This window comes from Strigops habroptila, chromosome 3, assembly GCF_004027225.2.
Source record: "Strigops habroptila isolate Jane chromosome 3, bStrHab1.2.pri, whole genome shotgun sequence".
Lineage (NCBI taxonomy): Eukaryota > Metazoa > Chordata > Aves > Psittaciformes > Psittacidae > Strigops > Strigops habroptila.
The window spans coordinates 6,471,291-6,499,182 of record NC_044279.2 but is presented as its reverse complement, the minus strand read 5'-3'; the positions used below and the strand labels follow the sequence as shown (position 1 = coordinate 6,499,182).

The 27,892-nt window shown below is 40.1% G+C and overlaps 1 protein-coding gene across 6 annotated transcripts in view; it reads left to right on the top strand.

Annotated features, from left to right (window-relative positions):
- The window catches only part of USP6NL (USP6 N-terminal like), a 123,677-nt gene that overhangs the window by 66,166 nt on the left and 29,619 nt on the right, over positions 1-27,892 (top strand). For all 6 annotated transcript variants that reach the window (XM_030478922.1, XM_030478924.1, XM_030478928.1 and 3 more), the window contains 4 exons: positions 9,008-9,047; positions 13,751-13,831; positions 24,441-24,548; positions 27,033-27,142. In XM_030478922.1, coding sequence (XP_030334782.1) covers positions 9,008-9,047; positions 13,751-13,831; positions 24,441-24,548; positions 27,033-27,142 — 339 coding nt within the window. The remainder of the gene's footprint in view (positions 1-9,007; positions 9,048-13,750; positions 13,832-24,440; positions 24,549-27,032; positions 27,143-27,892) is intronic.

Below are 27,892 nucleotides of genomic sequence, written 5' to 3'. Positions count from 1 at the left end.
TATTTTGCAGTAGCATGTGGTCAGATGTACGGATTTTTTTCCCTGACCCTGTGTCACTGTTGTAGCCATTTCTTTAGCTTATTCTTAGAGGACTAGAGTTGAAATTTGAATTTGAAATCCATTCTTCCAGCTGAGTTAGCCCAGGCTGTCACTTCAGCAATCCACTGCAGATGCAGATAGAAATGAGGTGAATGCAGCCCCGCAGACTCAATTGCAAACACAGAAATAAGCTGCAGGATAATTCTGCCGACTAAGGACAAATAGTGTGTTTTTGTTAACAGCTGCTGCTACTTGATGTGAGTAAAAGATCACCCACCATGCACTAGGAATTCATGAACTACTTCCTTTTATGAAAAGAGTTCTAAAGTAGCAGAACTGAAAAAAATGTTTGATTATGGTAATATGATTTAATTTATACAACATACATAAAGCGATACACGCTCGTTTTGAATTACTGCTTAAGCCCTGAAATGTAAGGGTTTAACATAATCATTATCACCACATGTATTTCCTACTATATTTAGCATTTATAGAAGATTAAAGTAACTGAACACAGGGGATGGCCAGAGTCTGCTTCACTGGCCCTGATTATTAAGAGTGCTAAAAGAGGTCTGGGGTAACAGTTTCCGCAAATACAAAGATGCTGCTGCTCTCGACCCCAAGTGAAAGACCCACCAGAAGGGAATTTTAGACTGGAGAAAGTTATTTCATAAGAGAAGCAAGTGTAGGGCCATTGAGCTTCAGCAGTGAACAAATATATATTGCTGGAACGCTACCAGCTGAGTGAATTTATGTTGGAATATGCTTTGCATAGCACATGAATTTTAGTACAGATGAAGCTGCCAACGTGCAAGCCCTCGATCGCTATTAATATATAGTGTAAGTCATCTGCACAGTAACTAACCTTCAAGCAGTACTTAAAAGCAATATGTATATATGTATGTGTATATATATATGCTTTAGGAAAAAATCCTAGATATTTTAGACATTTATATATCAAATATAAATTGGAAGGCAAAAAGATTCATTCTTTGTCATTTGTCTTTTAGCCTCTTGGGAATTTCAAGGTATCTTAGACTAATTTTTATGGTTCTGAGAAGACATTTTTGACCTCATTGGACTGTATTTGTCCAATTAAAGTGTTATCAGGAATCACTAGAAATGCTGCTGTTCAATTAAGCAGATTATAGATTTTCTCAAAGGTTTTCTTATTCTGAGCTGGGAAAACTTTAAAGTTTGCATCTAGAACACATCTTTTACTAAAGACCAAAGAAAGCATGTATGTTAGCATGTGGCAGTGAAAATACAGGTATCTTCTTTTCTATGGATTTCTTGATCACTTTTAATATTAACAATAAAAACTTCACAGTGAAATTACCTTCTGCAAGCAGGAAAGAACTTTACTAAAAAGGCACCACTTTGAGATTTAGTTGGGTTTTCTTTTCTCGCTGAGAACATGCATTACTTGAGTCTTTCTGGACAGGACCTACATGTTCATGGCACTGCACTGTGTGTATTGGCAGCAGCATCCACTGAATCCACAAATAATGATGGTAATTAAACCTGGTCACATAATCACATGCGATCCAATCTTTTGCCAGCATTAAATTCTTTCTTGCAGCATATTTCCTGGTAATTATGTTGTGGGATATCACATTGGCTTATCCGTATGTTAATTAATTGCTTTGGCTTACTTATGAATTTTAACCAAACTTCTGAAAGCTGCTTCTAATCTGCTGCAGTCACCACCCCCATACTGTGCAGAGGTTATTCACTGAAAATTCAAAGTGGATGATTACAGTAGCAGAGCACCAGTTATTTTGATAGACACATACGGTCAAAATTGTGAGTTAGGTAAGTAGAATCATAAAATTAAATGGTTTGGGTTGGAAGGGACCTTAAAACTCATCCAATTCCAGCCCCCTACCACGGGCAGGGACACCTTCCACTAGAGCAGGTTGCTCCAAGTAAAATGTGTAATGGAAAGAAGGAAGTGATCCATAGAATTTCGTCTGGGGAAAATCATCATTTAGTTTAAAAACCAGATTTCTTACCTTCTCCTTAATATTTTCAGACATCTTCTCCATTATTGTAAATGATATTATTGACTTTAATTTCCATTCAAATGTTGGAAGATTAAAGCAATCATAATCAGAATTCTTCTGCAAATTAACTTGTTTGGACTAAAGGATCTGAATTCAGTGCTCAGTTGTGCTTTAGATTTGTGCTGTAAAGAGTAGAATGACTGAATCATGGGTCTAAAGAAGGCCATGACATTGAAATATTGGTTATTTCTACTTGTAATGTTTAATGAATTCTTTTCAGTTGACTTCAGAATACAGTTTGCTTTGTAGCCCATCTTGGGACGTAATTCAGACATGGAAATAGTCATTAGAAGTAACAATGCTGTGTGTCTTGTCAATTGCACAATTAGCCTTAGATACCTTCCCTGCTATAAGGTGATTGTGAAGCGCTTTTCAGCTAAGTTTAGAACAAAGATCAGTGTAGATATTATATGACACGAGGCAGTAAAAGCTACCTGGAAACAGTATGGGCTTTTTATATCTAGATATGCCTGTGTGTGTGTGTACACATATATATACACACATGCACATATATATAAAATAAGGTGTCATTCTGTTGCAAAGCACTGTTATAACTGCCTGTATTGCTTGGACAGTTTTACGTGCTGTCTGTCAGACACCGAAAGGCCGGCAGACCTAAGACCTAAAAGATCACCTGAAAGGTCAGTGTGTTTATTGTTTTAGAATTGGTTTCCCAGTGTGAAGATACTGGGATTTTTTGTCTAGTAAAGCTATAGACTCCTACAACTCATTTCTGACAAATTACACGGCCTAAAAACTGCTCATACTTGGGAAGGGAAGATTTACGTTTACTACCTGAGTACTGAAATATTGCTGCAATTTGTTAGATGATAATCGGAGTTCTATATTGTACAGCAGAGCAACCCCATTTATACTAAAGCTTTTCTTGTTCAGACACCTGTCAACTGAATTCCCTTCTTCCTCATATCTGACCTGTGTGTGATCACTCTTCACAAATTTATTGCAGGAGACACTTTTGCTTTTGAGTTTTATGCTTTAGTAGTGTTGTTTGTGGGTTTCACTCACTAATGCCTTGATCGTAGAAGTTTAAGAATGGTACAGATGAGTGATTTTTTAAAATGTTTTTAAAGAATTCTCTCAAAATAATTCCAGGGAGTAGCAGGTATGTTTTCCTCATGGATTTAAACACTTAACGGATCACAAATGGAAAACTGAACACCCAGCATCTATTTTTTTCATGATTAAATCAATGAGATCATGAAGATAAGTGTTCTGCAAGAAACACTCCCACTTTATATTTAGTATGTAACACCAAATGCTTTTCAGTTCAAACATGCATGGAGTGATACAAGGTGCTGCTATTGCACTTAGTAGTGCTTCAAAGAGAGCATGAGAAACTAATTGAGAAATAGTTTGAGAAACTATTTTGCATAGGGACTGCACCGTGGGTTTTGTGATGATTTGGGTTTTTTAATAGCCATGTTATTAGTTCAGTTACACAGAAATATTGAATTTAGATGACTTGACTTGCACATATCACAGTTATTCCTGCAATATTTCAGGTTAAAGGACCCCAAAGTTCTCCACAGTGCATTGGCTAATCCTCTCTGGGGTAAGAAAGACTACAGCAAGTAGAGAGGGGTTTTAAGCAAGTGGGGTGTTTTGGAATAGAAATACAGCTTACAAAGACATTTTGAATGTACCAGCTCTTCAGGCACGTAACCCTCAGCATAAAGATTTTTAGTCTATTACAGTCAATTTTTGGCAAATTCTTTTTTCCAGTGAGAAATCAGATGTCAGGGTTTATGTAACTTGAAACAGTGAAGAATGGAATTGGTCCTCTGAAATTTACAGTTCTGGGCTTAGCAAGATCTCAAGACTGCTGATTGTTGCACTAAACATCTCCCATCCTCAACTGAAGCTGCAAATGATAGAGCAGCCTTTACATCTCTTAAATTTATTTAAGCCAAGCTAGAAGCAGGGAAATGCTGTGATTTGAGCCAGCAGGGAGCATATTTGGGATTTAAATACTAATGTAGGAAAAGAATAAATCTGATGAGTGATTAATATGAGAAAGTCTTTCCTTGTGTTTATATTGAACAAATATATCAAAGTGCTGTTTAAAGGAGACCGATTTAAACAGCAGCAGTGGGTTGGTGGCTGTAAGCTTGTTAAGTCTGAGACTTCTCAGTTTATTTAAACTACCACAGTTAGCTTGAGGAGGCTGATTACAACACAGCTTAGTGGTGAGAACCATAGATCTGTTCTGAAGTGTCAGATATTCATGCATCTAAGATTAGTATTTGTTTTTAAGTGATCTTGAAAAATTCATGCAAATTTGTGTTAGCCATTGTGGGAGGTTTAAAGATGTAAAATCCATTCATCACTGATAATCTAATTAAAAAAAGTGCATTTTCAGTCAAGTCCTTGTTCTTCAAAATGAAATCCTGTTTCTTTGAACTTAGAGGCCTTACAGTCCTCACCAGAAGTTGGTCACAGTCCAAATTGAAAGCTACAAAGAAGGCTTTGGGCTGATGCTGCAGATCACCAGTAAGGACAATGTGTAGAGGTCCTGAGTTCCAGTCAAACCTTGGAGTCTAGTACTTCGTCACAGTGAAATGTCTTTTGAGGAGCCCTCTAGTAGGAAACCCAGCACCCCTTCATGTGGACCCTGCTCCTTATTTGAGTTAGGATTAGGTCCCAGGGCTTGTTCATTGAATCATTGAGTAGTTTAGGTTGGAAGGGACCTTTAAAGGTCATCTAGTCCAACTGCTCTGCCATGAACAGGGACATCTTCAACTACATTATGTTGCCCAGAGCCCCATCCAACTTGACCTTGAATGTTTTCAGGGATGGGGCAGCCACAACTTCTCTGGACAACTTGTTCCAGTGTTTCACCACCCTCATAAGAAAACTTATTCCTTACCTGAATCTCCCCTCTTTCAGTTTAAAGTCATCACCCTTTGTCCTTTTGCTATAGGCGCTACTACAAAGCCTGTCCCAACACTGACTTAAAGTGGAATACCCTGTCCCATAGAGTCAAGGAGACCATATCTTCCAGGGATCAAAATCTTGATTTCCTGAAAGTCAGGGTGGAGGATCACTCATCCCTCAGTATGTCCCAGGCTTGCTGTATCCCTGTCTCACTATGTACCAGTACTGTCTGGTTAACATCACATCTTACACATGTTAAAGATTAATGAACTATGTGCATTAGTGTCTTTGTGTGCGTGTGTGGTAAATTCAATAGACCATGTATATATTTGTCTGAAATTATGGGAGGTTTTATTGCACATAAAATTCACGTACTGAAGTTTATCTTGGATCTGACAGTCTGTGGAATTATTTCATGTGCAGCGTGTATCCAGTTTGCTCACTAAAGTTAAGGACAAAGGCAGGTTTAAGGCTTTGCAGCTCCCAAACCTGTAGATAACATCTTCAGACCTTTCTTGTAATGCTGCACCACCAGATCTGCTTGGCAGTGGCAGAGCCCTTTTGAGCTGCCCTTAGGTCGCAGTGTAGGCTGCCCAGCATGAGGTGGGAGGCTGTGCCTGGGACAGAGGCACATTCCATGTGCAATGAATCCTAATTCCTGTCTGATTAAATAGGTGAATTTACTTAGTTTGGATCTGTCTTTCTTGTGGACAACAGAGTGTTAAGATTTTGTTTCTGTTAAGTGAGACCTTCCTTTCATGAGTTCAGTTAAATGCTGTCTCTGTGACTCCTCTCTTGTATATCAAGTATTGGATGATTCCAAGCTGTTACATTAATCAGTCCTGTTCATCTTCTCTGTATCCCCTAAATGAATATTACTTGAGCTATTAAAGGAGAGCAGTCATCTTAGGGCAGGATGTGGCCATATTACATTAATATTGTTTACTAGTTCACATTATTACTTGGTAAAGTACATGGATTAAAAAAAAAAAATTGGAAAATATAACTTTACATAGGCTGGGGATGGTGGGAAAACGTTCAGCATTAAAAGATATGATGAAGGTATAACAGTATTGGCTAGGCTGGGGAAGGAAAAGGAAGGTTCATCACTATAAAGAAAAAAGGTACAATAAAGTTATATTGATGAATAGACATGAATTGATTTTGTGTCTGAGCCCACCTTATCCGTTTTACAAAATAAATCTGTAACTTTCTTCTGCATAGAAAACACATACACTGAATGGAAAGGTATTTATTTAAAGTATCTTTAGGGGCTCGAGAGAGTTTGTTTGCCCACTGTGCCCTTTCCTTAGTCCTTGCAGGATAGATGTGAATATTATGTGAGTACATGGGTGTAGGTTCTGCAATCTAGTTAACTGAGAGGAAGATCTCCAGGAACTCCTGCATTCCAGTGCAGTGAGTTAGTGAGCAGCCCGTGGCAACTCGCTTGGCTTCTGTGCTCTTTTCCTGGTGCTCAGCTGCCAGCATCATCTTGGGGAATAAAACCATGGGGCTGGTTTAATCTGCTCCCGTGGAATTTCCGTGCTGCATATGCACAGGTATGTGGTGTTAGTGCATAGCTGTGCAGCTGAAGAAATAACGAGGAATGTGGTCAGATGGTTGCTGCTGGATTAATTTAGTGAGGGAGTGTAGTGTCTGCTTCCCAGGACAAAGGAGCCTTCTTTCACTGCTGGGTAGATTCAGTTTGCACATCGATGGTAACTTGTGAAACTAGCAAAGAGCAACTCCTTAATAAATCATCGCAGTTCATTCTTTGTGATAAAAGAAGATTTGATTCACTTCTCATGTGATTTGCTTCCATGCCAGATTAGCAAATGTGTATGTAACCTGTCAAGTGGTACCAGTTGAGCAGAGGAGTTGCAGTGTCCGGTATGAATCCGTAGGGATGTGGAGCCATCCAGTTGGTGTCTTGCACGCTGCTGGTGGCACTGAAAGAAAAAGAGTTTCTTGTGTGTGCAGGCAGCTGCTGGCGTGATCTTGTAGGGCCATGAAGAATGAGGCTGCTGTACATTTGTCTTGTTGTCAGAGAGGCTTCTGGTGAGGTGACAGTTCCTGCAGCTGGCACTAAGAGTTGAACAGTTCAGCAATCTCTGTACTTAACCCCAAAACAAACAACAGGTCACCCCAAGCAGATTAATAAGTTGAATTTTTTCTTCCCCTTTCCTATTTTTTTTCATTTCTGTTCAAATAAGCTTAATTTCTAGCTGATATTTGGCATAAGAAGGGCCTACTTTCAGTTTGTTTAGTTGTATGGGCACGTCCACAATACTATAACCTTACAGCATTTACAGCCTGAGGCAGCACGAGAGTACAGGCTATTTCTGGTGTGTTAGATGTTTATCCCATCTCTTGTTAATTATTTTGTATTGTGATGTTGTTTGTCAAGAAAACATTCGGATACTTGGAAAATGCTTCTAAATGAGCAGATTATGCTTTTGCAATGCTGTTCAAAAGGAACACAGTGGCTTTAAACTGAAAGATTGGAGATTTAGATTAGACATTAGAGAGAAGTTCTTCCCTGTGAGGGTGCTGAGGCGCTGGCACAGGGTGCCCAGAGAAGCTGTGGCTGCCCCATCCCTGGCAGTGTTCAAGGCCAGGTTGGACACAGGGGCTTGGAGCAACCTGCTCTAGTGGAAGGTGTCCCTGCCCGTGGCAGGGGGTTGGAATGGGTTGAGCTTTAAGGTCCCTTCCAACCCAAACCAGTCTGGGATTCTATGAATGCTCTTCTGTTTTTTTAAGTTTCTAGGCTGGTCACTGGAAATTCTGTGTGTGTGTGGTCTTGGAAAAGGTGTTGATTGGAGCAAGCTTTTCCATTAAATGAAGTAATTCAAATGGATTTCTTCATTCAAATACAACTTCTGAATTTGAAACTGCATCTTTTGAATTAAATAAATGAGGTCAAATAAAATCCAAGCATTTTTCATCAGACTGTTCTTACATTGACTGCAGCAGCAACTACTTTTGTAGCCTCGCCTGATGTGTTTTTCACTTTTGTGCACATTTGATACAGGTCTAAAATACTGGGGTTTAATGTCCTTTCTGTAGAAAGCTGCAATGATGTGGATAGAAATTCTTTTCATAATATCAAAACACCGTAGGATTATCTTTTTCCTTTATAAAGATTTGCATGTAGTATCTGCTTTGTAGTCCCTTTTAAGCAGGGTTTTGTTGGTGTGTTACTTGGTTTGTAGAGCAGGAAGAAGCAGCGTGGCTATTTACCTGTGTTCTCAGAAGCTGCAGATGGTGCAGGTGAGGGAAGGCAGCCTCATTGGGCATCAAAGTGGTCTGGTTACTTTTGCTAAGAAAAGTTTCTTTGATAAGAAAACCAGAAGTTGGAGCCCTCAGAATGAAACAGAATAATAAAGCCTGAAAATATATCTGTTCAGTGGCTGCTTTTCAAGCTTTCGATTCATAACCTGCCTTTTTAGAGTTAGGATAAGAAGTGAAAGGAATGTGGTTTTAAATGTTAATAAAACATCTACCATCTCCTCCCTGCGAGTCAGAGTAAGTTTTGTAGAGTTTTGGGAAGATGCAAATTAAGTCAAGCGAAGTCTCAGTGCCCTGGACAGGGCACAGTAGTAAAGGAGGAAACCCTTTTAGGGGTATTTCAGCAGTATGGTTTAATAAACACAACAAGAATACCCCTTTGGTTTCAGTTCAGTAGTACAGCACAGGGTACTTTTGCAAAAGAAAAAATACACTTTCTTTAAAGTCCTCGTCTTTTGAAGCTGTGCAACTGCTTTGGTTTAGAAGGTTTAAGATTGCAGTAGTTCTAGTTCTGAACTTAAAATATTGTGAGTTTTGCTATGTTTCCAAAATAAATTCCAGGGGCTCCTGTGTGTGATTCTTAGTTCTCTAAAGATCAGGATTCTTGTTTGCTCATTCCTACATGTTGCTACTGTAAATGATTACTTGCGAGACCTATACAGAAATGATTTTGTGCCAAGATGACCCATGAGTAATGTGAACTTTGTCTTTACTTTCAGTCCAGAGGAGCTTCCTGTCCATGATGCAGCGATAGAAAAGGTAAGTCTAATGTCGTCCAGCTTTTTGACTAGGAAGTGAACATTTACAAATTGATGACTCTCTTCACACAAATCCCTGTGAAATGAGGAGATGAAGCATTTCAGTGATTTGAATTCCCATAGAAACGTGTTCTGAGTCCCGTAAGGATTGTGGTCCTCAAGGCCATGTTAACTCACCCACAGATCCCTTGGGGCCCACGCGAGCTTACAGTCACTACTTGCAATGAGACGTGAGTTTTCCCTCACCCTTTGTATGACCTAGTAAAGGAAACAGAGCTCCTGAAGAGATCACACCCAGCTCTGTCCTGAGAGAGCTATTGTCTCTGTGCTGTAAGCTGTCACCAGCTGTGCTGGGTGGATGGATTGTCCAAGTGAGGTGCTGGCTTTGATGCTGAGGTGTAGGTGGCCGTCCCCTGAGGAGTGTAGCATGCTTTTCTGGTTTGGGAAATGGTGACAAATATCCTGGCTGCCACTGAAACTTGACCTCTTGTTGAGTTGGTGAGACATGTATATTATGGACATGCAAGATCTGGCAGCAGCTGGTGCAGGCCCTAGTCCCAAAATCCTGCTGCTGCTGGAGGGTATTGGAGGAGAAGTTTGGGAACTGATGTTTTGGGAATGTGGAAAGCTTTTATTAAAATTATCTGGAACTGAATTTCTACTTGTCTGGGCTTAGTTACAATTGGTATTTCCTCTTGGTCTGTCAGCCCCATTATTATCTCCGAGACCAGATCAGATTCTTCTTGTTTGTCCCATATTGATCTTCTGCATCATTAGTTAGCTCTTTTGGCTGCACGAGCTAGTAGAGTGCATAGAAGAGGGATGGAATGACTTGTTCCAAGGCAGCTCCCTGAGTGTTGAGTAGCAGTGCTTTTGAAAATGAATTATTTTGAGCTTCATTATAGGGCTGGTAAGAAACCCTTCTCATAAAGGGAACTTCTGAGTCACTTTTGTTTTGCCTTGGCTCATGTGTGTTTCTATGTACGCAGCCTGAAATAGTTGGTTTTCCTGCGATGTTTCATTACATTTAATAACATAGTGAGTGTGTATAGAATTTCATTTCCATCAGAAGGACACAGCAGGGGAGTGAGTCTATGAGCTTACATATTAGGCAGCTTGCAGTTATTGTGGTATTTGTGTTCTGAAGCTCTGATTCACTGTGGTTTTGTAGGTAACCTTAAATTACTGGGGGAAAATAGTGTCTCAGATCTCTGTCCCACATTGTATTTGTGCTGTCTCTGACAAAATGTCAGCATAGAAACTGTATTTATTGAATCAGTGTTAAATTGCAAATCTAGTGCTGTCTTGTAATCATACAGTAACACTGCTGTGTTAGACTCCTGGCTCTACTCCTGGTGATGCCCTGACCTCTGCTGGTTTGAGGTTTATCTGCTTTCTGTCAGCTGTGTGTGAATCTTTACAACGTTCAGGATACCACTGACAGGATAATTCGTGTGTCATGTTAACATAGGCTAAGACTAAAAGGTTTCTGTGCAATATCTTTTAAAGGCACTTACTTGGCAGAACTGTTTATGTTTTCCTTTTGCTTTACTTATGAATTTTAAGAGATATTCCTAAGCCATGTTTTCATTTAGTTTGCCACTTGTGTAAAGGGTTGTTGTGTCCTTTTGAATTTTGAATCTCTGTTCGTCATGTACTTTCTCGTGTAAAGCTTAAGCTGAGTTTTTTGCTTCTGTATTTACATGTGTAATACTTCTAGAATAAGCATTATTACAGTGAATGCAAGGCAATTTTGATGCTTCATTACCCTGCTGGGTGCTTGGTGACTTAAATGCATCGAATCATTGCTCTACATCGTGAACTACTTAACCTTCAGGTTAACCATCCAGCACATCTGAGCTAAAACTAGGGGAGGAAAGATCAGCTAGAGGAGAGAAGTAGACAGAGAACTGACCTCAGGAACTCTGGAGTCTGTGTCTGACTCTGTTGTTGAAGTGCTATGAAATGTTTTGTAAGTAATTTTCAGTTTATTTGGTTTTCTTTGGTTTACTTGATTATAAATTCTCCAGGGAACAGTTCAGTGAGTTCTGGTTTTGTCTGAGGCTTCTGCTGAAGCATTTCTTCAAGCCTTAGCTCTAGTCCACTTGATCTCCAGGAAGATAGAGTGCTGCACGAAAGATGGATGCTTGCCAACTCAACTCCATGCTTTCAGTAGCGTATTATTTACTGACACAAGAGAGAGAAACCTTCTCTGCTTCAGTTGGGGATTCTGTTATTGCCAATGGCAAAATTGCTTCAAAGTGTAAAATGTACTCAGAAGGTAAATAAATGGATTTATTCTTTTTTTGGTGACAACTACATGGAACTTGCCTGAAAGAGCAGCAGCAGCGTCCCTCTGCTCTGCAATGAGCTGCGTCAGATCTGTCCATGGTTCCAGTGTTGCATCTGTTAGACATGAAAGTGAACATAAACTAGCTAAAAGTTTTCAGCCACGGAACACAGAAATAATTGCTTTTTTGACTACAGTAGCATCACTTGAGAACTGGGATAAATTGACACAGAAGACATAAAAGCTTGAATAAACATACAATTGAAGTGAGCTACTGTCTCGAAAGACCAAAAACCCTTGAAAGTAGATCAAACATACAAACAAAAAGACTGTGGGAGCAGACCGGGTTTTATTTTTCTTATGGATTATCTGAACAACGTGTTGAGGGCAGAGACCTTTCCTGGCTTGATACCGCTGTTATTCCTGCAATCTAAGCTATGCCTGGAGAACATCTGCTTGAAGGGATGTTAAAAATGCTTATTTCTTAGAAGGGTTGCGAGTGTGGAGGAGAATCAGAAACAGTGCTGTGAAACCTATGAAATCTGGGAAGCAGCAGTTTTTAGTAGTACAGTTCCCCTTTAACCTAACTCTTAAGAAAGGTGTTTTAATTAAATAATTAAAAACAGGTAAGTGGTTGAGCTGTTATACACGGCATGGAACCTGAACAAGAATGTGAGCAGTTGCTTGCAGCATGAATAGTTAGATAAGGTTGAAAGAGTAGAGGCACTTCTTTCCCCATAACTTTCTTATGTCAGGCTTCCGTCAGTTGAATTCAAATAAAAATAGCTTTAAACCCACAAACCAACCTATTTCCAGGACACTTCATGGCCTGAATCATGGTTGGGCTGGACCTCAATAGTCATCGAGTTGTACTTCTGCAAGTGCAAGGCTTTGGGATCCTGGATTAAAGGAGTCCTTTGCCTGTTTTGTTGCATTGATACCCAAGAAAGAATGTACCAATTCTGATGAGTGAAAACTAGAAGTAAAATTAGAATTCTATTTAGACAGTAAGTAATAATTTTCTTTTCTATTTTTCCCCAACATTTCAGATGCAAGTTGACTTACTGAATACTTAATGAAAGTATTAACAAGTTTTCAGTATCCTGCAGAGATTTGAAATTAAGCTCTTACATTGTTACCAGGTTGCATCACTAAACGTATGAAACAGAATATCTTTCCTGTCTATTAAGCCCTGGATTTGAAGTTGGCGGTAGAGGGGCTGTTTGTATTCATCTATGAAGAGAAGGCAATAGCCACACATGTACATTTTTCTGCTTTAGCTTTTCCATTATGGATCCTCAGCTCCAAAAAAGAGTTGAAATAGTGTCATTTAAAAAGAAAATTAAAAATACAGTTAATAGTTAACTTTGTAGTATAATCAGAGACACCTCACCTACATTACCACATGTAAAATACACACTGAAAAGCTTCTTGCCATCGGAGCCAACAAAATACAGATTTTTGGCTGTGAAGAGCCAAGGTGCCTTGAAATTCCAGAAGCTAAACTAACTCATTCCAAGTTTGTTTGGTTCCCAAATTCAAGAAGTTGATGGCATCTGTAGCAAGGTTTTCATAGGCAGAGTGGCAACCTTCAAGTTGGTAGGGTTGTCCTGTGCTTTTAAAGCTGTATATAATACAAATATGTGAAATTCACATTTTTGTTACATGTTATACTACTGAATGTAAGTATTATTTTGAGAAGATGGAGTTTGTTTTGTTTTGAATTCTCATTTTATCACCTTGTTGCTGAAACTCTCTTCTCAGTAATAGAATTTAAGCAAGTAGATCTTACCTTCGGAACAAATCCTTCGTGTCAGATATGGGGCCACTTGGGAAAAATGTAGTAAGCCAAGGATGAGAATTACAGCAAAGCTTTCTTGCTCTTAATGCCCAGAATTAGAGCTTGTTCCCACTTCTGCTCCTGCACCGTTGCTTTTGCATCCACTTGTTTTTGTTCATGTACTTTGTGCCTTTTAAGTAGGGATGGTTTGTGTGATCGCTGGAAAACATCAGGTAACTACGTTTAGGGCACGCTGGGTAAAGATCATCATTGTTTCAGAGTCAACTGGCTTTTAAGAAGCTTGCAACAGAAATGATTTCCCTGCAAATTTACCGAGTAGAAAAACAAATCACAGGTTTTGTACTTGACAAAAATGTGTAGAAGTACAAATAAATCTTGTACTTAAACTCCTCTTACAAAATACAGTTCTTTACATAGAGCTGAAAATACGGGTTTCTGCTGGGTTTTGGCTTGGCTGTTTTAAGTGAACTGATGTTACTCTTTGTTGCTGTTCTTAGGTGACTGCATAAAGAGTTGCTGTTGCTGTGTGAAACTTTTTCTCAATAGTTTCAGAAAATCATAATTAGAAATGTATTCATTTTGGAAAGATTAAAAACTTCTAATTTCTTTTCAGCAAAAGCACCTTGAGATTGAAAGGACTGCAAAATGGCTGAAGATGCTGAAAAGCTGGGAAAAATACAAGAACAGTGAAAAGGTAAAGTTGTGTGTGGGGTTTTTTTTTCATGAGCTGTCACTTTTGAATGAATGTATAACCTTAATTTAGATTGTGTCTGTTTATGAGATCTGGGAAAAACCCCTCAACACCCACACTGAAAACCAAAAGCTTTTTACTTTTCCAAAATGCAGTAATACATAATAACCCAACAAAACTGGTGATCAAGTGAAAGGAATTTCTAAGGGTAATAATGTATGGGCTCTCTAACATATGTATGGTGATGATCGTGTGCTGCACTGCTTTGTGCTTGCGCTGTGGGATTGGAACTGGGATCACACAGCACAGAATCATAGAATGGTTTGAGTTGGAAAGGACCTTAAGATCATCCAAAATCATCCCTGCCATGGGCAGAGACACCTTCCACTAGACCGTGTCGCCCAAGGCTCTGTCCAACCTGGCCTTGAACACCGCCAGGGATGGAGCATTTACCACTTCTTTGGGCAACCTATTCCAGTGCCTCACCACCCTCACAGTAAAGACTTCTTCCTTATATTTAACCTGAACTTCCCCTATTTAAGCTTAAACCCATCCCCCTTGTCCTATCGCTACAGTCCCTGATGTAGAGTCCCTCTCCAGCATCCTTGTAGCCCCCTTCAGACACTGGAAGCTGCTCTGAGGTCTCCACGCAGCTTCTCTTCTCCAGGCTGAACAGCCCCAACTCTCTCAGCCTGTCTTTATACAGGAGGTGCTCCAGCCCCTGATCATCCTCGTGGCCTCCTCTGGACTCGCTCCAACAGCTCCATGTCCTTCTTATGTTGAGGGCACCAGAACTGCACACAATGCTGCAAGTGTTCACATCTGCAAAATAATCTGGGGAGCAGATGAAGTGTCAGACCTGCTTGTGTTGTCTTGTGGAGAGCTGGAAGTTGCATTTGATTTAGGCTTTGAGAATGCAAAAGAGGAAAAAGTTAAAAAGAAGGGACGATGCCTGTAAATGGGAATAGCTGAATTCTTCAGGAATCATAAATCCCCTCTCAAGGGCCGTGAATTTTAATTTGACTTTTTTTTATTCCTTTGTATGCTGGTTATTGTACTAATTAATATTCAAATTCAGAGTTACTCTTTTGAGATACTGATGGCATCTTGCGAAGATCTGTGAAGCTTTTTATTACTAATCCTCTTCTACAGTTTCCATTTTTTCCCCTCTTTTTATCTTCTCTTGCAGCCCAGGTTTACTGGAGGGCCTAGGATAGGTTACAGCATGGATCAGTGAAAACCACCTTGAGTATCTCTCCAAGTAAACCGATTATAACATGTTGTAACATGGGACATATAGTTTGATATTTAAATTATCACGCTTGCCAGCACAGATATATTAGGATATCCCAAGATACCTGGTTGGGTTGTTAAAAGGAAAGTTGCACTGAGTACGTTAGAAGGTAAAAAGTACAGGAAGCCATTCTGTGCCCTGTCCCCTTTGGGATAAATCTGGTTTTAATGTGAATAATACGCAACTCAGCATTCATAATCTTCAAAAGAAGTGATTTTTTTTGTTGATGGTATAAAGGGGATCTACTTGTGAATAGGGTATTTTAGACCTTGGGGGACTTTTTTATTTTGAAATCAAATGAAGGAACTGAAATCTGCTGGCAGCTGCTTACCAGTGCCCAGTGGTGCTACAGCAGGTCTTGACTTTTAAAAACAAAACTGAAAAAGAGTAAAATGGTTTTCTATTGGAGTTTTAAGGACGTGAATTGCCCATTAATAATAATCTTTAAATTGCTTTGGGGATTTTTAGTTTCAGAATTATTTTTATCCTACTCAGACAACAAGTAGTGGTCTGGGGACAGTGGCAGACAGTGGGTTATGTTAGGTATGCCATTAAGTGTTAAGTGCTTTTACTTGCTTTAAAAGCTAGGCATTTTCATGTGAATAAGTTATTTGCTGGAATTATAGTCTTGGCCATCTTAAAATTATGGAGGAGTTTCAGCTGGGAAGAAGCTTGCTGAAGAGGCTGCATTCCCAACACTCTGTTCTGGGTTTTCATAACTGTTCTTTGTGGCTGTTTGGTGGATAATGCACAGAACATGAGGTTCCAAAGTTCAAATTCCATCTTCTCCTCAACAGGGCTTAAAACTTGCATTTTCTGTTGGTATTTTCTGGTGCTGCTGATCCACCTGTATTTTGCTGAGGACTGGAAGACAACTATTACATCCCAGGTTACTGCCTGGATGCCTGGCTTGCAGTGTGAGCTTACTCCCTTGCTAGCTTTTTGTTTTAGTAAGTTATCTGTGCACAGTGGAAAACTAAAGGGGGAGATTGAGACCACAATCCTTGTTAGCCTGATGAGCAGAGAACTGAGCTTCTACAATTCAAGTAGAGGGAGAGATTTACTCAGCATGTCTCCTACTCATCCTGTCTCCTTTGGTTTTGAGACGAGTAGCTACGTCTTGGGCTTTGCTTTTGTTAAAAATACCAAAGCCAGTGGTATTAAACTTTCAGGGTTCAACTAAGAAGTTGGCAAATTCCTTTTTGTAAAAGATGAGGTAATAATTTGTTTCCCAAGTTTTTCTCATAATCTTTCTTTCTGTCCCATCAACTCCTCTGGAAGGAGAAGCTTGAGGTCAGAACACTTGTGGCTTTGTTTTATTGTGGCGATTGGATGATTTTGAAGATTAAGTATGTTCCCACGTCAAAGGGATGATAAAAACCCCTGTGTGACAGCTACTTTGTTTGTACAGAGAATGTTAAATACGTCTATCAGGTAACACAATAGCTACGTGTTGTCTGAGCAGCAGAGGTCTTCCTTGTCAGCCATTGGTGATGTCAGTCCATGATACACTGACTTAACTGAATAATGCTCTATTCACCAAGCATGCAGAAGGTATAGCAGGTCAGCTGAGCAGAAAGAGTTTCAGTTGATGTAACAAATTATAGGCTGAACTATAAATAGTGGCAGGAATAATTCAGTATGTTCATAAAGGGATGAACTGTGCTTGAGGCTAGGAAAAAACTCCCACTGATTGTTGAACTCTGGTGGAGCATGTGAGACTTCAAAAACAAGGGTGTTTTCCTTATTCCTTCTCAAATCTCATGTGGTAAGTGAACCAGAACATAGAGAATAAAGAATCAGCCTCCTCCCAGCGGAAGCTCAGACATTATTTGTCACTACTCTTTAAGGAAAACCTGGTGTTGTTCTCAGGATTGTACAAAACTCACACATCGAGACAGTTTTGATCTGAAAGTGCATTGGAAGAATGCACCAGCTTTCCATGCTCACCGTCTTGAAGCATGGAAGCAGTAGTTGCAAGAACAATTCCTGACTGCTGCTTTCTTGTCTTCCCTTGATTGGATAAAGTGGTTAACACTAGAGGAACAAATTGCTAAGGAAAATGAACAGCCTGTATCTTAAAAGACTCACTTCAGCTGACGCTCCCATGGTTTCTGTGCAGTCAGATTGCTCCTGGAATCAGCGTTGTTTAGAAACAGCACTGAAGGGAACATTGCAGTAATAATGTTGTAAGGTTATAGATTATAATTGTAGTGATGGCTTGGTTTTGGAAAATGGCACTCTTGAGAGATAATTGTGTTCTTAACAAGAGAGCAAGGCAGAGTCAGAGAAGGTGGTGGTCCCAGGGATAGAGCAGGTATGTACAAAGTACAGGACTTCAGACAACCCATTTATAGTGAGCCTTCATAACATACAACTTGGAGAGTTTTGACTTGAAGAAATCTGTTCATACTGTACACATACTGTAAGTGAATCCATATATTTGATGACATTATCCCAAACTGTCATATGCTTAATTGCAAAATACAGTTTTCATTTAATACTCTCGCAGAGCTCCCTATAGACTGCTTCCTTATCTTCTGTCATAACTTCGCAAGGAGAATTAATGAAGAAACATTAACACACTGATGTGTGTGTGCATGTGAGATGCTTCAGTTTACATCTTCCCCTCATCCTTATTGCAGAATATCTCAACAGGAGAGTACCAGGAACTTCACACTGTTTTGCCATTAGAACTTCTGAGCTTAAACCTAATTTAAAAAAAAGGGAGGGTGGGGAATGGAGAGCAGCAACGTGTGAGGAACTGGAAAGAAGTGGAAGAGTTGTCACATTTTGAGACCAGAAATTGGACAGTCTCTATATTTTTGTAATGATTTAGACGTAATGAAGGGTGACATAATGAAATGAACCCATGTACAACTCCATAACCATGTAGAATCATACAGTGGTTTGGAGTGGAAGCTCTTAAAGCTCTCTCAGCCTGTCTCCATAGCAGAGGTGCTCCAGCCCTCTGAGCATCTTTGTTGGCCTCCTCTGGACTCACTCCAACAGGTCCACATCCTCCTTATGTTGGCGGCCTCAGAGCAGGACACAGGACTGAGGTGGGGTCTCACAAGAGCAGAGTAGAGGGGCAGGATCACCTCCTTTGACCTGCTGGTCACGCTTCGTTTGATGCAGCCCAGGACACGGTTGGTTTCTGTGCTGTGAGTGCACACTGCCGGCTCATGTTGAGCTTCTCATTGACTAACACCCCCAAGTCTTTCTCCCTGGGGCTGCTCCCCATCCATTCTCCTCCCAGCCAGCAGTTGTGCTTGGGGTTGCCCCAACCCAAGTGCAGGATCTTGCAGGATTCTGTGATCTAATTATTCATGTTGCAGTTAACTGCCTGCATTCTTGTTCACGTTCCATGCTGGATTTGGTAATAGCTCAACCACTTGCCTTTTCTTTTAAATATCTTCTCCTACAGTGGGGGTTCTTCATTCTCCCAGTCCCTGCCTTTGCCTGCCTCCCTGTGGAGCACTTGCTTGTTTCCTTCAGAGAGGGCCCACATTTCCTCTAGTCTTCATTTTATCACTGACATACCTGTAGAAGCATTTCTCATTGCCCTTGACATCCCTGGCCAGCTTTAAGTCTGTCAGGGCTTTAGCGTTCATATCCAGATCCCTGGCCGCTCAGACAATTCATTTCTATTCCTCTTAGGCTACCTGTCCTTGCTTCCACCCTCTGTAGGCTTCCTTTTTGTGTTGGAGTTTGTCCAAGAGCTCCTTGTTAATCCATCCAGGCCTCCTGGTGTTTTTGCCTGACTTCCTCTTTGTGTACAAAACTCCTTGATTCCCGTATGATTGTTTAGGCATCTTTTCAATGGAGTCATCATGATTCTTACAGACACCAGTCTCTGAAGTGTGTAACTGCCCTCGTCTCTTTGTATGATTCATATTTGTCAAAACAAAGCTTTCATCTCCCCATCAGTCCTTTCTCATGCAGGAAGTGTCATAGAGCAACAAAGTTTGTGTTTCAGTGTGGTCTTTCTCTAGCTTATGCTTTTATTTTCTATTTGTATTCTACTGCTTAATAATCCAGGGTACAATCAACCAGACAGATAGTAAATCCTTCCTGGCTTAGTATGATCATAACTTTCAGGAAAGATTAAATAAAACTGTTGTATTCCCATTTGAGTATTTCCATCAAAGTGTTCCCATCTTTCACTGTCTGCCTTCATCCGTCTGTGATTGAAGTCATCTAAATTGAGAGGGAAAGGAAGAAGAGAAACAATCAGGGTAGCTGCAATTTCCAGCTGCTCTGGCATTCACACAGAATGTAATAATCAAGTCTCCACTTAGTCTGGAGTCTGAACACAGAGCCTTAATGAAGAACCCTCTTGGCATTCCTGAGATTTTTTTGAATGAGATGGAGCAACTCTTGTATTTGCGCTGCTTCTTCCTTTTATGCAACCCACAGAAGTTGGAGAACCTCTAAAGGCAGCAGCCTTTATAAATATACTTTCTTTTCATTATAAATCTTTCTTGTGAGCTTCAGATTTTAATTCTTATGATTCTTTTCGAGGTGGCAGAGTCCCTCTGGTGCTTGTGCTTCCTGACATAACTGAGAAAGTCTTACTTTGAAGAAAGGCAATTTTATGTCTTGCAGCAATAGGAATGCCAGTTCCCACTCTTCAGACTGTGTGATAGTGGCCTCATTTCTTGCCCAAGAACTTGTTGGGTTTATGAGCTGGAGAGATCGGGGCAGGGGAAGGAGGGGGAGGTTGTATGGTTTCCAGCTTCTTTGCATGGAGACCACGTTGGATATTACGGACTTCATTATTTGAGATGATAGCTGATTTGGAAATTCCGAATTTGAAAGGTTTGTTTTTCTTTCTCCTCTTGTAAGCTTTTTATTTCATTCTGTATGTTCTCTTGTTTCACAATGGGAAGGTCCATTTTGCAGCCTCTTTGAATTCCTTGGTGGTAGGGCCTCATCTAGTGTCTGCCGTCTGCTTCAGGATCAATATTAGTACTAATTGCAAGAGTTTATAACAAGTATCCTTGGCTGAATATCAGCTTCAATGTGGTACAGAACTTGAACCTCTATTTTTATTTAACTTGCATTTATATCATTGTATCTATAGAATCATAGAATCGTAAGGGTTGGAAAGGACCTTAAGATCATCCAGTTCCAACCCCCCTGCCATGGGCAGGGACAGCTTGCCCTAAACCACGTGGTTCAAGGCTCTGTCCAACCCGGCCTTGAACACCGCCAGGGATGGAGCATCCACAACCTCCCTGGGCAACCCATTCCAGTGCTTCACCACCCTCACTGTAAAGAACTTCTTCCTTATATCTAATCTAAACTTCCCCTGTTTAAGTTTGAAGCCATTACCCCTTGTCCTACCACTACAGTCCCTGATGAAGAGTCCCTCCCCAGCACCCTTGTAGCCCCCTTCAGACACTGGAAGCTGCTCTGAGGTCTCCACGCAGCTTCTCTTCTCCAGGCTGAACAGCCCCAACTCTCTCAGCCTGTCTCCATGCAGGAGCTGCTCCAGCCCCTGATCATCCTCGTGGCCTCCTCTGGACTTGCTCCAGCAGCTCCATGTCCTTTTTATGCTAGGGACACCAGAACTGTACGCAATCCTCCAAGTGAGGTCTCGAGAGCAGAGTAGAGGGTATCTAGGGCAGCTTCCTTTTTCCTATGTCCTATGCTGATGGAAGCATCTCAGATTCCATAACACCGTTCTTTGAATGATGCGTGTTTTCATACAACGGTTATCTGAGCCAAGTTGATATACTTGTATTTTGTTTTGAGCTATTATCTTAAGAAAGCCTTCATTTGAATGAATTTGTTGACGCTGGACTCATTATTTCATCTCCCCAAAATAGAATAAAAAGTAATGTAACTAGCTGAGTTGTCTGCTACTTTGTTATTGATTCAGAGAGAACAGAAGAGGAGATTATGGTTCTGCAAGTGTATAGACCCAATCCAGCATTTCTGAACATATTTTGAACCTTATATTACATAAGGAAATAAAAGACAGCAGAGGGCAGCAGTATTGTACTTACAGTGAAGATACTCAATTAGCTAATACTCAGTTTGCTCATTTATAACTTCTTTTACTGGCTGGTGTCTGAATGATTAACAGAAACGAGTGTTGCTGTGATGTGCCAGTTCCCATCTCCTCCCTCCAGTGCCCAAAATGCAGTGCAGCCGTGTCATTTTCACTAAATCACAGAACCGCACAGTATCACAGGATGGTTGGGGTTGGAAGGGACCTCCAGAGGTCATCTGGTCCAACCCCTGCTCAAGCAGGGCCACCTGACCTTCTCCCAAAATACTAATTTAGAACAAGATTAGTCTGGAGAATTTATTTTTCATAGAATCCCAGTCTGGTTTGTGTTGGAAGGGACCTTAAAGCTCATCCAGTTCCAACCCCCTGCCACAGGCAGGGACACCTTCCACTAGAGCAGGTTGCTCCAAGCCCCTGTGTCCAACCTGTCCTTCAACCAGTTCTCTTCATTAATAACCTTATGGTGGTCAGAGGTGTTTGAAAACGAGTTACAAAAGCATAATTAACTGGCAGAAATGTTTGTTATCAAGGTACACTGTTGTCGTACCATGGCTCTGAGGAATAAAGCTACATGTCACTGGGAACATAGAATCATAGAATAATTAGGGTTGGAAAGGACCTTAAGATCACCCCATTCCAACCCCCTGCCGTGGGCAGGATCTAACTCTACATTTATTCTTTCTTGGTTTTTCCTTTTTTTTCTTTCAAGTTCTTGGAGAAAAGATCACAAACTTGGCTTATTCTGCTTTCCATGAGACAGGAATCTCTTCTCATGGCGACTCTGCTGTGATTGGTATTGCTTGGCTTTCAAAAGACAGAATTATCCTCTCTTTTGCAAGCAGTTATCCTTGTGTCTGGGTTGACACACATGAAATTCTCCGTGTGAGCTGAAACCTGGATATACATCTGTAGAGAAGGGTGCTTTGTCACACTGTAGTTGTTCTTTATCCTTACAGAACAAACTGTCCTAACTTAGCTGTGTTCACTCTAGAAGTCTTGCTGCTTTAGCATTCCTAATAATGTTAAAGCAGCAAAGTTTTCCTTAAAAAGCATCCCATTTTCTTTGTAGACAGCTTCCAGGATTGCTGCTGCATCTTATTCAAGTTTATCATTTTCATTTGAAAAGGGGACAGGAAAAAAGTCCTAACCTTGTGTAAGAGTTACACATTCCAAACTCCACACAGGAATCCTTGCTGGCATTAAAGACACCTTCAAAGGTCTGATCTATCCTGAACAGCAGGAGGTTTGCAAATACATGGCAATGCGGGGTTCATTCATGTTCCAAAACTGGAGGTGTGAAATACATGATAAATTAAAAAAGATCCTGTCTTTATTTTGACATTTCTTTAAAAATATTTCTGATGTTACAAACACAACTTTTATAAATGTTTCAAGCAACATTCATAAATTAACTGACATTTTTAAGGTCTAACTTTCATTGTAGGTCAAATGCAAAGAACAAATTGTTTTGGGAGGGGTTGTGTGTCTTTTGTTCTTCTAAATCTAATTGTTTCCCTTTGCCATCATGAAAGTAATGGTAATACCAGAACTTCAGATAAGTTTTTCTTTGTTAGAGTTCTCTATTTTTACCTTTTCTTAGACCTAGAATCATAGAATCCCAGCCTGGTTTGGGCTGGAAGGGACCTTAAAGCTCATCCAGTTCCAACCCCCTGCCATGGGCAGGGACACCTTCCACTAGAGCAGGTTGCTCCAAGCCCCTGTGTCCAACCTGGCCTTGAACACTGCCAGGGATGGGGCAGCCACAGCTTCTCTGGGCACCCTGTGCCAGCGCCTCAGCACCCTCATAGGGAAGAATTTCTGCCTCAGAGCTCATCTCAATCTCCCCTCTTTCATCTTGAAGCCATTCACTCTTTTCCTGTCCCTACAGGCCCTTGTAAAAAGTCCCCTCTCCAGGTTTCCTGGAGCCCCTTTAGGCACTGGAGCTGCTCTAAGGTCTCCCCTTAAGGAGCCTTCTCTTCTCCAGGCTGCCCCAGCCCAGCTCTCTCAGCCTGTCTCCAAAGCAGAGCTGCTTCAGCCCTCACAGCATCTTTATGGGCTCCCTCTGGACTTTTGGTGAAAAAATAATGATAATAAAAAAAATATCCTCTGGACATGTCTCCTGAAAGATGAGAACATTATTTGTTGTGTTTTTAGAAGTACTTGGATTCAGTTGCTCTGAGGCTTTGCTTATCTTGAGTCTCTTCTGCCTGCATAAAGCCAAGCCTTTAGACACCTCTACCTTTCTCTATTCAGAGGCTCTTCGTGTGCCTAAGTGCTGCAGCATGGAGGGATACAAATCAGAGTAGAACTGAGGAAGACAGTTGTCAGTGCTCCTGATTTTTTCAGATAAGCCCAGTAAGAACCAAACCAGTGAAGGCGAGTGCCAGAGCAGCAGCATGTCAGAGGCAAGACTCATAGTTTGTGTAACACCTCTAGTTACACACAGGTACTGAGTTATCCTCTTATGACCTGTTTCTAATACAAGTTCTATGTGTCAGAACAGAATGTGTCAGGAACGGGGAATTTCTTTTTCTGTTTCACAGCTCGGAATTGCATGGAGCATTTGTGGGTCGTGCTGTATTCCAGCTACAGTTTCTACAGATATCTTTTATACCTTGTTTTTGTGGAAATGTTTTATTAATCATTTAGAAACCTGATGATTAGTTGAGAAATATGATCTGAAATCTGTTAACTTTAGAATTGGCATCTCTTGGGTTTTTTGGTGGTCTCGCGTTTGGTTGGTAGGCATACCTACATTTCAGCACACTGAGTGTTTTAAATCAAATTCAAAATCAGTTATGCTTTTAGTTTTTTCCTCTTTTACTGGTGATCTTTAAAGCTTTGTGATGTTGCTGATTGCCTTTCACCATTCCCATTGATAGTTTGTAATTATAGTGAGTTATTTGTGGCTTGTCCTGAAATACTGTGTTTTGAAGAATCTGACTTTTTGGGTCTGAATTACAAAATTTGGAGTAGTCTTTCCAATATTTGTAGAATAAGTGCTGCTCAGCAGAGGTGATACAATTTGGATACAGCTTCATACATGAGAAAGCCCTGGCTCCTGAGCATTACCTGTGCAGAACAATGTTTTGGTCTGTGTGTCCACTTTGTTCCCTGTCCCATATGATGTCCCTGGACCTTTCAGTCCCTCAAAAGACATGGAGCACTTTGTCCCCAGCAGGTCGTCCCTTTGCTAGGATGATTGATACACTTGCATTTTTCTCTTTTGCATGTTGTATGTCACTTTTATTCAGAACATTGTAGATTTTACTGCATTCCATTTGTTTTTCTCTTTACAGTTTCATAGGAGAATTTATAAAGGAATCCCACTGCAGTTCAGAGGGCAAGTCTGGTCTTTACTACTTGACGTCCCTAAAATGAAAGAAGAAATGAAAGACTTCTATAATGTGAGTTTGTAGGATTTCCACTTAATACTAGTCAAAAATGTCAAATACTAAGACTGCAGGCTTTATTAAGCTTTTGTTGTTATGCAGTGTTAAAAGGAAAAGAAAGGATAAGAAGCTGTATAGAACTCTACTGTTTGTTTTAGCTAGGAAAAACCCTATGTATTGAACAGCACTTTTCCAGCTTATTTTTTTGGTTCTGTAATTCATGGAATTAATTTGATCTTCTTTCCGTTTCTTTTCCCATCCTCAAGCACTTGCAAAAGCCCTTCTAAAAGCAAAGTAAAACAAAGTAAGAAAACATAACCCTGTCCCTGTAAGAAAACAGAAACCTCTGAAAATACAGCTCTTTGAGAAAGGTCTATTAAGGAAGCACCTTGTTAGCTGAGTTTCAGTGAAAGGAGTTTTGGTCTTCCAAGGGGGTGAAGGTTGGTGCCTTCATCTTGTAAAAGCCAGAACAAGCTGGCTTTTTATCTTTCTCCCATCTCATCTACAAGTGAAGCTTCGGTGTCCCTCACAAAGCACTGTCTGGTTACTTGGTTGTATTCTCAGAGGTGCAAGTGATGACAGGATGTTAACCCCACCAAATTCTACGGGCATAAATTGGCCACTTAAGTGTATCTCCTACTTAGAATATAAAGAAAGTATCTATGTGTTACCCCTCCAGTCCCATCCTCACCCTGATTCAGCAACCTCTGAATTACTGTGGTTATGTTCCTCTACATTTTTCTCTAGTAACTCTACTTTTCCTGTCAGTGTGAATACAGCTGATGGCCATCAGAGCTCAATTTCAGACCCAAGAGTGGAGAAACAGGTTCACGTGCAGGCTCGTAAGTTAGGCAGAAAGAGAATCAAACCCTTTAAAATTCTGTCTTTTCCTCTTTGTGTTTCTCTCTCTGCTAAAGGATTATAGGGAGAGTTTAGCTAACAGAAAGGTAATTTAGTATTGTAGAGTGTTTAAATTAAACCAGGAATTTAACTGTTCACTGCCTTTTAAAGAAGAGATGTCCAGAGTTACAAGGAAATGCGTTGCTTGTTTGGCTTTGGCATTTTCTTTTGGAGCTAAGACTCTGGGTCTGAGTAGTCAAGGGATCTTGTACAGTCATGAAAGAAGATTGATGTTGGCATCGATGTTATCTAAATTTTGGTATCTGTAATCTTCCTCTTAAATTATTTCTCTCTCTTTAGTCTGACAGGCTGCTCTTTGACTAGTGTATTTTGTTAACTTTGTAAGTAAGATTAGTGGCAGATCCAAGAGGGGTAAAACAGAGTTCATGCTGAATGATGTAGTTGTGGGATTGAATACTGAATAAAACTAGAAGCATTTAAAAATAGGTGAATTCATCTTCAGAAATGATTAATGCCATCTCGTGCTCAATGTAAAACAAAAAAGTGTTTGTAATTCAGATAGGGAAGTAGAAAGAGTTTATTCCATATTATTCTAGCTTGTTTATTTGTGATAAGCTCATTTTACTGCTCTCCATTTTTCCCATTTCCTGAAGTGGGTTCAGTGATTTACAGGTAATTCCCAATGTGCCTGAGGCTTCTGGTTGTGTTCATCAGACTGAATGGATGTTACTGTTCCCTGCTTGATCCTTGTGTTTTTATTATTTTTGTTTTAAAACCTTTCTGGTTTTTTGCAACCAGAATCTGTAGAGCTCAGCCTTTGGATTGTCAGTGGTATTCCCTAATAATGCCTATGAAGATGGAATGTTTTGGAAATACCATATTGAATCCAGTTAGAAATGTCTGGCAAACTCAACTTTTAGGGAAAGTTATGAGAACGAATGAATGTATGTCAAGAGAAAATTATTGTAAGTGCAGAAAATAAGATGGCAATCTAACCTGTGCAGGCTTCCTAAGTATTCACTTGCAAAATTGGATTTAATTATAAAACGTTAAAGCAAGTGCTAAAGTAGAGGTATTCTACAATTAAATTAGATTAGAACAGAAAGACAGAGGAAATGACTAGAGAAATGTCCATTATCTATGCTTAGATAATAACTGGTAGCTCTGTAGCTATTACTTCGCTTAGAGAAAAAGGCAGGAAAGTATGAAAACCACACTAAATCATTTACTTAAAGTCCAGTCTGGAGCACTTGCATCTTAGGTTCTTGTGCCTGAGTAGTGAAATTCCCTTTCTGCCTTTCTCCAGTGATGTGCCTACCTGAGAAATGGCAATTAGAAATTGGAAGTGCTGAAACACAGCCTTGAATATGGGTAGTGGATGGTGTGCCACAAAAATGTGTATTATGGCCTTGCTCTTTTTACATCGATATTGTGTGAATGTGTCTGACTCTATAGAACCTGTATATGTGTCTGTGTATTCTGGAAGTTAAAACTGTTACCTTGGGAGTTGCTATTGTACAGTCTGTTTGAAATCATGAGATGGCAGATATATCAGTATAGGTGTAAAGTCAGGCAGGTTGCTGCTATTTCAGAGTTCACAATTTTAAGCTTCATTTGTCTTCTTTACTGTTTTCCCAGAAATTGAAGTGTCACGCACGAGGGTCCTCACCAGATATTAGGCAAATTGATCTTGATGTAAATCGAACGTACAGAGATCACATCATGTTTCGAGACAGATATGGGGTTAAGTAAGTAAATTAAAAGGTTTTGCTTCAAAACTGGCTTCTGATCTGCCTCAAGCCTCTTTGAACTGCTCAAGCATATTGAATGTAAGCTCCAGGCTTTCAGAGCAGGATTATCTATGTGTGATGGTGTCACTACTGTTCCTACTGCAAAAACAACTAGTCATTTCAACCAACTCGTTTTCCCTAGCTATGAGGTAGTCAGTAGCATTCCAAAGAAAACCATTATCTAAACTGTTCTCTTGTTTCATATGTAATAAAAAGAGTCTCAGATATTATAAATACTAAAGCATGGGAATTCCAAACTAATAAATAAAGATTTATTGTCCAAACCAAAATAACTCTTTGCATCCCTAATAGCTTATAGATTTTAGGCTTTCTTTAGGTATTATATTCCTCTTCTCCTAGTTGCTAATTGACAACCATATAAAAGAGTATTTTATATGTCAGCATTTAATTATTTACAAATGTAGGCCTTAATACTTTTGGATTCCTTCAAAATGTTTGTTGGTTTGGTTTGTTGGTTTTGGATGAGGAATATTAGGCAGCTATCATCTTTAAAAATGCTTAAAAATTAAATAAGTGGTGATACAAACATCAGTATTGTTGCTAGCTTGCAGCATCAGCACCCTGCTGAGATGAAGAGGGTATTTTTTCCCCTCTGAGACTGTATTAGTTCAGTTTTTAATCTCCTTTCCAAGACACATTCTATGGTAGTCAGCTGTTTTCAAAAAGCAATACTCAAAAGAGCTGTGG